This window comes from Fringilla coelebs (assembly GCF_963513975.1).
Source record: "Fringilla coelebs genome assembly, chromosome: 28".
Classification (NCBI taxonomy): Eukaryota; Metazoa; Chordata; class Aves; order Passeriformes; family Fringillidae; genus Fringilla; species Fringilla coelebs.
The window spans coordinates 6,529,334-6,539,914 of NC_140054.1; the positions used below are offsets into that span (position 1 = coordinate 6,529,334).

At 55.8% G+C, this 10,581-nt stretch overlaps 1 protein-coding gene across 1 annotated transcript in view; it reads left to right on the top strand.

Annotated features, from left to right (window-relative positions):
- The window catches only part of ARID1A (AT-rich interaction domain 1A), a 53,624-nt gene extending 44,705 nt beyond the window's left edge, over positions 1-8,919 (top strand). Inside the window, exons 13-20 of the mRNA XM_084222834.1 lie at positions 1,088-1,220; positions 1,507-1,679; positions 1,835-1,985; positions 2,337-2,468; positions 2,548-2,644; positions 4,352-5,216; positions 5,505-5,635; positions 5,871-8,919. Coding sequence (XP_084078960.1) covers positions 1,088-1,220; positions 1,507-1,679; positions 1,835-1,985; positions 2,337-2,468; positions 2,548-2,644; positions 4,352-5,216; positions 5,505-5,635; positions 5,871-7,595 — 3,407 coding nt within the window. The 3' untranslated portion in view covers positions 7,596-8,919. The remainder of the gene's footprint in view (positions 1-1,087; positions 1,221-1,506; positions 1,680-1,834; positions 1,986-2,336; positions 2,469-2,547; positions 2,645-4,351; positions 5,217-5,504; positions 5,636-5,870) is intronic.
- Positions 8,920-10,581: the final 1,662 nt, after the last annotated feature.

A 10,581-nucleotide genomic window follows, 5' to 3' on the forward strand; every position in this document is an offset into this window, starting at 1 on the left:
CGTGTGAGTTTGTGAGTGGGAGGGACAGCGGGAGCTGGGGACAAACACCAAATGGCAGCAGGCAGGGACTGTCTGGGCAATGTCTGGGGAGTGTCCCAGGGCCTCTTCCAGAGCCAGTTCCTGGGGGAAGCAGCGGGGCTGTGAGTGAAGCTCCTGCTGCCCTTCCTCCTGCAGCCCTCCCAGCAGGAGGAGTCGGAGCAGAGGACAGGGTGCCAGGAAGGTGGGGTGTAAACAAACATGGCCTGGACGTGACCTCGGAGGATTTTAATGAATAGCTGAAATGACTCATCAGCCAGCAGGGCTGAAGCTGAGGGATATCGGGTGCTGGGGACGGAACTAATGGAAACATTAATTAAGAGTTCAGCTCTTGCCAGCTGCGAGGAGAGGCTGAACCTGAGCTGATGCTGTCACAGCGATCCCAGGCCAGGGGAGAGCTGCTGGAGCTGCAGCACAGCTGGATTACTGGATTACACAGGGGGGTTTGGTCAAGGCTCAGTGGAGCAGAAAGCTGGGACTTGCAGGGAACCTGCTGGACGGGTTTTGTGCTCCAGTGAAAGATCCTGCAGCTCCGGCATTCCCTGTTCCAGGAATCCTTGGGAGTGGTGCCTCATGGTGAATTCACTGCTCTGGAGGGGCAGAGCAGACAGAGGAGCCTCGTTCAGCTGGGGTTTCCATTGCTGGGGAGATCCTGAGGCTCCCAGCGCAGGGTTCCAGCCCCACGCTCCTGGCTGGGGGCGATGTGAAGGTGACAGGCACATCAGGGGTTGTCACTTGCAGAAGCCCCACATTCCTGCCACGTGGTGCCCTCCAGAGCATCAGCTCTGACAGGATAACGTGAGAAGCAGCACACAGGGCCATGGTGTGGAAAAGGGAACGGGGTTAAGATGAGCAGAGACACAACCTCTCAGCTTTGGGGTCTTCTGGGGAGCCTGGCCCAGCCTGTCCTTGAACTGTTGTGCTCCTCGTGCTTTCTTGGCCATATTTCATCTGTCTCTTCCTCAAAGGACTCTGTTCTCGAGGCTCTGGGAGGTTCAGGGTTGCATCCATAGGGTGCAAGGCTGCTCACCCCACGTTCCTCCTCTTGCAGCGGGTTCAGGCTCCATGCAGGGCCCTCAGACACCTCAGTCCACCAGCAGCTCCATGGCAGAAGGAGGAGACTTGAAGCCACCAACTCCAGCGTCGACGCCTCACAGTCAGATGCCCCCTTTGCCAGGCATCAGGTATGGCACCACTGCTGGGGGTGATACCTCTGGGTCATTGCTGCAGATGTTGGGGCCTTGGGTGCCTGTTTTGGTGGGACTTCACAGCTTGGCTCCTTCCATCATGGCTGACAGCAACATCGTGTGGGGCTGGGTCTGAGGACAGCGTTGTGGAGGGGCAGTTCCTCTTGATTCTGTGGCCCTTGGAGGGGATGGCAACACCTGAGAGGGGGCATGTGAGGAAGAGTATCCTGGGGACCATCGTGGACCTCTGTAATGTGGTCTTTGTGGGGCTTTTTTGGCACAGGAGTAACTCCGTGGGCCTTCAGGATGCCTTTGCAGATGGCAGTGATCCTGCGTTCCAGAAACGGAACTCCATGACTCCAAATCCAGGGTACCAGCCCAGCATGAATACCTCTGACATGATGGGTCGCATGTCTTACGAGCCAAATAAAGATCCCTACAGCAGTATGAGGAAAGGTGAGGGATCATCTTCTCCTGGGGCCCCCATCCCTGTCTGGCTGGACACTGGAAATGCTGCAGGACACCCCCTGCTTGCCCTTCCTGCCCAGATCCTCGGGGGTCTTTTCCTAAGGCAGAGGGGGGTGTGTTCAGTGGTTCTTTTTCTCTTCCAGCTCCAGGAAGCGACCCCTTCATGTCCTCAGGGCAGGGCCCCAACAGTGGCATGGGTGACCCTTACAACCGTGCCGCCGGCCCCGGCATGGGCAACATGGCCATGGGCCAGCGGCAGCACTACTCCTACGGAGCCCCCTACGACAGAGTCAGGTGGGTGCTCCCTGCCTGCCCCGCCTTGCCCTGCCCCGCCTTGCCCTGCCCCGCCTTGCCCTGCCCCGCCTTGCCCTGCCCCGCCTTGCCCTGCCCCGCCTTGCCCTGCCCCGCCTTGCCCTGCCCCGCCTTGCCCCGCCCCGCCTTGCCCCGCCCCGCCCTGCCCTCCCCGGGGCACCTCGGGCACCTCTGCCCTCTGCAGTGGCTGTGCTGAGCAGCCTGTGCCATGCAGGCTCCTGAGTGCCTGTGGGGTTCTCTCTGTCTTTGCCTGGTCCTGAGTGCCCCTGGGGTTTTCTCTGTCTCGTTGCCTGGTCCTGAGTGCCCCTGGGGTTCTCTCTGTCTCTCCCACAGGACGGAGCCGGGGCTGGGGCCCGAGGGCAGCCTGGGCAGTGGCACCCCCCAGCCCAGCATCCTGCCCGCCGCGCCCGACTCGGGCATGTACTCGCCCAGCCGCTACCCCCAGCAGCAGCAGCAGCAGCAAAGGTCTGTGCCAGGGGCTGCTGTCCCCAGCCAGGGCTGCCAGCCTGTGACAGTGACACTGACACATCTCTCTCTTCTCCAGACATGATTCCTATGGCAATCAATTCTCCACTCAAGGCACATCCTCGGGCAGCCCCTTCCCCAGCCAGCAAACCACCATGTATCAGCAGCAGCAGCAGGTGGGTGATCCAGAGATCCCAGCTGGCTCCACTGAGAGTTTTACCTGGGCTCTTTGTGAAGAGGGGAAGATGGAAACTCTCTGGGCTGTGCTTTTGCTTTATGAATGTGAAGAATTGGGTACCTCATCACTGAATCACACAGTGGCTTGGGTGAAGGAACCTTAAAGCCCATCCAGGGCCACCCCCTGTCATGGGCAGGGACAACTTACCAGGGAGCTCCAAGCCCTGTCCAACCTGATTTTACACTGGAGACTTTTTTCCCATTTGAAAACAGTACTAAAAAGTTTTAATTAACATTTCCAGTGCTGTGTTAACAAAACAGTGTTCTGAGAATGGAGGTTGTGTGGTTTGCATGCTCTGGTCAGGTAGCAGAAGATCAGGGAGCGTTATTTGGCTTCTCTGTCCCTCTAGAACTTTCTGAATCCCATCCTGTTTCTGTAACACTTTTGGTCCAAGTGATGGCTTTCTTTGGAGTAAGTCCTGGATCATTCAGGAGAGCTGCTTCAGATGGATTGTTCTGCACAAACCAGGGGATTTTTTTGGTCTTTCCCTTTCTCATCCTGCAGCCAGAGGCTTCAGACTCCATGGCCCTGCTCCCTCCTCCTCCTCCTTGCTGTTCCCAAACCCATCAGGTTTGTTTCAGGACAGTTTGAATGAACGTGGATCCCTGTCCATAATCCTCACATACGACTTGCTCTTTGTATCCATGCCAGGACCCATAATGTTTTCCTGATAATTTTAAGTCCTATGGTTTAGGAGAGTATAGAGAGGGCACTCACTGAGCTGTGCTAAGAATAATTCCAAGTGCTCTGCAGTTTGGCTCTGCAACCAGAGCCACGGGGCTCGGAGCCAAGAGTTCGAGTTACTCTGGAACTTGTCATCTTTGAAGCCCTAGAGCTCCATCTGAAGCCAGTTATGACCGTGGAGTGTCTGAATAGCCTCCACAGCAGCTACAGCTCAGACCTTGGAGGCAAGAGAGAGCCTGGATTTTAATTTGGGCAGCAGTTAGCTGTTTTCTCCGTTTGCACTTAAAAGAATTAGGGGTGAGAAGCCTTCTTGCTCCTTTCAGCAAAGGGTTTTGAAATCCACAGGAAAGGAAGAAGCAGGAAGCACAACAGTTTTTAATGCATTTTGTCTGATACTTGAGCAGAAACCTGGGAAATCAGAGAAATAGGGTCTGATAAAATTCCTGGATGTGGAAGGAAGCAAGTGCCAGTGTCTGGTCTGGTTTGTGGTGAATGCAGAGTAGAGCTGAGCCTTTTCTGCAGGAAAGTCTTTTCTGTGGGCAGACTCCTGCCCCCGAGGCATCCTTGTGGAATCCACAGGGAACCTCCCCAGGCTGCCACAAGGAATTGGCCTTGGCTTGTGAAATAGAACGACTGATCCAACTTTCACATCGGGTACGGCCAACAAGGAGACAGAGCCTCTCCCAGGCCATGCTGTGGGGCAGATCCTCTGGCTCTGGGGACTCTGCCCAGAGGTTTGGCTTTTTGTTTCATGGAATCAGTGAGGTTGAAAAAGACCTGGGATCAATGAGTCCAGCGTGTGCTGATCACCACCTCGTCACCCAGGGCAGAGCACTGAGAGCCACATTCTTGGAGAGCTCCAGGGACGGTGATTCCACCACCTCCCTGTGCAGGCCCTTCCAGAGAAACAATCCCGAGTTCGCACTCACCCGGCCTCGTCTGTGCCTTTCTCTTCCCGCAGAACTACAAGCGGCCGATGGACGGCAGCTACGGCCTCCCCGCCAAGCGGCACGAGGGCGAGCTCTACAACGTTCCCTACAGCTCGGGGCAGGGCCAGCCGCAGCAGCAGCTGCCCCCGGCGCAGCCGCAGCAGCCCAGCCAGCAGCCGCCGGCGCAGCCCTCGCCGCAGCAGGACCTGTACAACCAGTACGGCAGCACGTACCCGGCCGAGCGCCGCGCCGGCCAGAGCCAGTTCCCCTTCCAGTTCGGCAGGGACCGCGTCTCGGCCGCCCCCGGCTCCGGCGCCCAGCAGAACATCCCCCCGCAGATGATGGGGGGCCCCATCCAGCCGGCCCCGGAGGGTCCCCAGCAAGGGGCCCTGTGGCAGGGCAGGAACGAGCTGGGCTACGGCAGTTACCCCAACCGGCAGAGCTCGGGCGCGGCGCCGCAGGGCCCCGCCTACCACGGGGTCACTCGAACGGATGAAATCCTGCATTCAGACCAGAGGGTCAACCACGAGGGACCATGGCCTTCCCACGGGAACCGGCAACCTCCCTACGGCCCCTCCGCCCCCGTGCCCCCCATGACCAGGCCCCCCCAGTCCAACTACCAGACCCCCCCCAGCATGCAGAATCACATTCCTCAGGTATCCAGCCCAGCACCTCTGCCCAGACCTCTGGAGAACCGCACTTCTCCCAGTAAATCCCCGTTCCTGCACTCGGGGATGAAGATGCAGAAGGCGGGGCCGCCCGTGCCTGCCTCGCACATCACACCAGCAGCTGTCCAGCCCCCCATGATCCGGCGGGACATCACCTTCCCGCCCGGCTCCGTGGAGGCCACGCAACCTGTGCTGAAGCAGAGGAGGCGGCTGACAGCAAAAGATATCGGTAAGAGGAAACTCCTGCCTTTCTGCTGGAGCCTTCTGAGGGATTGGTGCTGCCTTGGCCCTTTGGTACAGAGGGGTTCTGCTGACTTTGAAAAAAAAAAAGGCATTTTTGCAGGTTAATTGTGTTCTGAGCCCTTAGTCTGGCATTGCCTGTGGGCAGGTTGTGGTAGACACAGCGTGTACATCATCTTACCCAGGCTCTGCTCTTCACACGTCCAAATCAGTATCAAGTGTCTCCTTTTTGTTTTGAAACTGCAGGAGCTGGAAGTATCATGTGTTTATGTTACAGGAACTCCTGAAGCCTGGAGAGTGATGATGTCTCTGAAGTCGGGGCTGCTGGCTGAAAGTACGTGGGCCTTAGATACCATAAACATCCTGCTCTATGATGACAACAGCATAATGACCTTCAACCTCAGCCAGGTGGGTGCAGATGCTCTCTGGGGCAGGTCTTTGAAGTGCTGATGCTGCAGGGGTTTCTGTCAGCCAGGTGTCAATGAGCAGCTCCTGCAGCCTCTGTACCTGGAGCGTGGGGTGTGGGCAGCTGTGAGTGGTCACTCCCTGGCCTGAGTGACCTGTGTGTGTGCAAAGGCCTTCCCTGAGAGTTGTTTTCTGATCGCTGTTCCTTCCTCCCTTCCTGTTTTTGCCCACCCCGTAGCTGCCAGGCTTGCTGGAACTCTTGGTGGAATATTTCCGGCGCTGCCTGATCGAGATCTTCGGAATCCTGAAGGAATACGAGGTAGGGGACCCAGGGCAAAGAACACTATTAGATCCCGAAAGGTTCTGCAAATCTTCAGCTTCCTCCCCTGAAGAAGGGGAGGAGGACGATGAGCCACGGAGCCTGAACTGTGAGGAGGAAGAGGAGGATGAGGAAGAGGAGGAGGCTGCGTTTTCGAGCAAGGACAAAGTACCTCTAGAGAGCAGTGAGGAGAAGCTAGTGAGTAAATTTGACAAGCTTCCAGTGAAGGTGGTGCAGAAGAACGACCCCTTCGTGGTGGATTACTCGGACAAGCTGGGCCGGGTGCAGGAGTTCGACAGCGGGCTCCTGCACTGGCGCATCGGCGGCGGGGACACCACCGAGCACATCCAGACACACTTCGAGAGCAAGACCGAGCTGCCCTTGCCTCACAAACGAGCTTCCTGCTCCTCTGCCTTGAGGAAACGTTCAGCAGCCGAGAGCAACCCGAGCCCCAGGGAAGGGGAGGCTCCCGTGCCCGACGGCTCCTCGGAGAAGAGGATAACTGCCACCATGGACGACATGCTCTCGGCACGCCCGGGCTCCCTGGCAGGGGAGGAGGAAGAGGTCAAAGCTTCGGAAACGGCCAAGGAGAGCAGCAAGTTTCCCTTTGTCATCAGTCCAGCTCAGAGCCACAGAAATATAAAAATCCTGGAGGACGAACCCCACAGTAAGGACGAGACGCCGCTCTGCACCCTCCTGGACTGGCAGGACTCTCTGGCCAAGCGCTGCATCTGCGTCTCCAACATCATCAGGAGTTTATCGTTTGTGCCAGGCAATGACTTTGAAATGTCCAAACACCCTGGGCTGCTGCTGATTCTAGGGAAACTGATCCTCCTACACCACAAGCATCCAGAACGCAAACAGGCCCCCCTGACCTACGAGAAGGAGGAGGAGCAGGACCAAGGGGTGAGCTGCAACAAGGTGGAGTGGTGGTGGGACTGTTTGGAGATGCTGCGTGAAAACACACTGGTCACGTTGGCCAACATTTCTGGGCAGCTGGACCTCTCCCCTTACCCAGAAAGCATCTGTTTGCCTATCCTGGATGGACTCCTCCACTGGGCAGTGTGTCCCTCAGCAGAGGCCCAGGATCCCTTTCCGACACTGGGACCCAACGCTGTCCTCTCCCCTCAGAGACTGGTTTTGGAAACACTCAGCAAACTCAGCATCCAGGACAACAACGTGGATCTGATCCTGGCCACGCCGCCGTTCAGCCGCCTGGAGAAGCTGTACAGCACCATGGTGCGGTTCCTCAGTGACAGAAAGAACCCGGTGTGCCGGGAGATGGCCGTGGTGCTGCTGGCCAACCTGGCCCAGGGGGACAGCCTGGCCGCCAGAGCCATTGCTGTGCAGAAGGGCAGCATTGGCAACCTGCTGGGCTTCCTGGAGGACAGCCTGGCCGCCACGCAGTTCCAGCAGAGCCAGGCGGGGCTGATGCACATGCAGAGCCCGCCCTTCGAGGCCACCAGCGTGGACATGATGCGCCGCGCCGCCCGCGCGCTGCTGGCCCTGGCCAAGGTGGACGAGAACCACTCGGAGTTCACCTTGTACGAGTCGCGGCTCTTGGACATCTCCGTGTCGCCTTTGATGAACTCTTTGGTTTCACAAGTTATTTGTGATGTACTGTTTTTAATTGGCCAGTCATGACAGCTGTGGGATCCGAGCCCCCGTGTGCGTGTGCGTGAGTGGAGAACTTAGAAACTGACTGTTGCCCTTTATTTATGCAAAACCACCTCAGAATCCACTGTCTGCCCTGCGCTGTCCTGCTTCTCCCTCGGGGAAGGATCTCCCCGGCCCCTCTCCCCCGCCCCTCAGATTTGTCCCCAATCCCTTATTAAAGGAGACAAAGTTCTGTCTACATAGAAGACTTTTTTTATTTTAACCAAAGTTACTGTCGTTTACAGTGAGTTTGGGGAAAGACGACTTGCCGTGTTATCCCATTGACAGGCACCACTTTCATAACTGTTTTTAATGGTAAACTCTGAAGGACAAAAAGTGACTGCTGAACTCTGTGTGGTTTATCGTTGTACATTCACAATCTTGCAGGAACCAAGAAGTTACCAGTTGTGAACAGACCTTGTCCAAGGGAGGCCTGTGCAGTAGCGTGTAGAACTCCATGTACTGTACACCTTAAACTGTAAACATACTGTAATAATGTCTCACATGGATAAAAAAAAAAGAAAAAAACGCTGGATCAGCAGCAAGCTGTAGTTTTTAAAAATGTTTTTAGTTAATGTTGAGGAGAAAAAAAGGCTTTTCCCCCAAAGTATAATGTGTGAACCTACAACACCCTGACCTCTTTCTCTCTTCCTCCTTGATTGTATGAATAACCCTGAGATCACCTCTTAGAACTGGTTTTAACCTTTAGCTGCAGCCCAGCGCTGCCACGTGTGTATATATATATGACGTTGTACATTGCACATACCCTGAGACTCCTGCAGTTTTGTCCCCTCCCACCCTTTATAGTATGACGAGTTAACGAGTTGATGACCTGCAAAAGCGAGACACAATTATTTAATCTCTTGCCAGACATCCCTCCCTGGAGGATGCTGTACAGGTCTCTGTGTATAAAGTCATTGCTGTCTCAGCAGCCAATCAACTTATAGTTTATTTTTTTCCTGTTTTTGTTTTCTTTCTAATCGAGGTGTGAAAAAGTTCTAGGTTCAGTTGAAGTTCCTGATGAAGAAACACAATTGAGATTTTTCAGTGATGAATTCTGCATATTTGTATTTCAGACGATGTAGCTAAAAACTTGATGTAAATTCCTCCCTTTTTTCCTTTTTTGGCTTAATGAATATCATTTATTCAGTATGAAATCTTTATACTATATGTTCCACGTGTTAAGAATAAATGTACATTAAATCTTGGTAAGATGTTTGTAAGGGTTTTTTTTATTGGCAGGACAGGTTGGGAGCTCAGTGCTGCCAGGTGATGCCCGAGGCCCGCCCTGCTCAGGAGCTCTGATGCTGCTTGCTCCGACTTTGCTTTCCCTGCTGGAATTTTTCCTTAGGAGCTGCCCAGGCTCGGGATTTGCAGCGTGAGGTGAAGCTGTGGCTGCCAGGGAGGGAAGGGCCTTGCTGGGAAGGGAGGCAGTTCCCTCCAGCTCTGTAAAATGGAACATTTCCCTTCCCCTCGCATTTTTCACATTTTCTTGGGAGCGTGGCACCGACTCTGGACTTCCTCCCGAGCTGGGGCTTTCCAGCAGACAGAGCTCCCAGGCTTTCCTGCAGCAAGCAGGCCAAGCCCAGGCTGTCTGGATGAGCATCTGCAGTTTCAGGGCTGTGGAAGCAGGTATTTCATTTAGCCCGAGGCTCTGTCCTCAGTGGACACTGCAAGTAGGGTAGCTAGAACTGCTCCGAGCTCATTAAAGAAAAAACAGCTTTTTTTAAAGGCAAACGTCATTTTTGTTCAGAAATTCCCCTTGTTTTATCTTCCCAGCCCTCTCCTCAGGAGCTCTCCGTTCCCAGAGCCTTCATTCCTCAGACTTCAGATTCCTGGGAGCGACTGTGCCAAAATCAAAGAGTTTTTTTCCTGAAAAGACTTGTCTGTCAGCAGGAATGGTGGGAGCTCTTCCTGGCAGGAGAGTCCTTCAGATGGATTGCTCAAAAGGCAGGAACGGTGCTGGGCTTCCTCGGCTTCAGGAAACGCTGGCACCCAGGGTTCTGCTGGCCTCTGCCAGGGCACACCCAGCTCCCCTGACAGTCCATTGTGTGTTCCAGGAGCTGTGCTGAACCTGAGGAAAGCACCTGGAAGTTCTGCTGCTTTTCCTGGACAGAAAGGAGCCCTCGGTGACGTGGAGGCAGGTAACGGCAGCAGCTCTGTGCGGGTGTCCTCACGGCTGGGAGCGAGGAGAGGCAGGAGGGCTCCTCAAGACCCCTTTTACCAGAATTGTGCATCCAGCTGATCCCAGGGGAGGAATTCTGCTCCCCCATCACTTGTGTGGGCACAGCCACAGCCCCTGTGCGCTTCTCAAAGAGTGAGAATGAAGGGCAGAGATGAGAAATGAGTAAAATGACACGAGTGTGGCACTGGGGGAGCCACAGCTGACCCCACCGTGGCCGCCTGCAGCTCAAACCCTTGAGGCCTTAGGCCGGATCTGTACCCAAATCCTTCCATCCCAGGAATTCCTTCAGGCACCTTTGAACCCCAGTAACTCTGCTGTTCCCCATTTTTTTGCCAGCAAAGACAACGTGGGTTCTTCCAAGGCTGATGCCCGCTGGAGCGCTCAGAGTCTCCCTAATGGTTTTTCCTTCACCCCCGGTGGCTCCTGAGGGCTTTACTGAAGGCTCTGGCTGAACTCAAGTTTTCCCCTTTGCTGGCAGAAATGGGGAACGGCAGAGAGGTGCGGTCAGAGAGAGGCGTGTAACGAACTGCCCTAGGAATGGAAAGATTCGGGTGCAGAGCGTGAGGGATTGGCACTGTCCCTGCCGGGGCTGGGAGCGAGGGCTGTGCCCCTGTGCCCTCCCGACACCCCCTCATGGCGCGGCTCCCGCGGGCCCGCCCTGCCGCCCCAGGTCCTTGTGCTGCTGCTGGCGGGTCCCAGCCCTGGGCCTGTCCCGGTTCCGGGTCCCGGTCCCGGTCCGGCTCCCCCGCCCGCCCTCAACAAAGATGGCGCCGCCCGCCCCTTCACCAC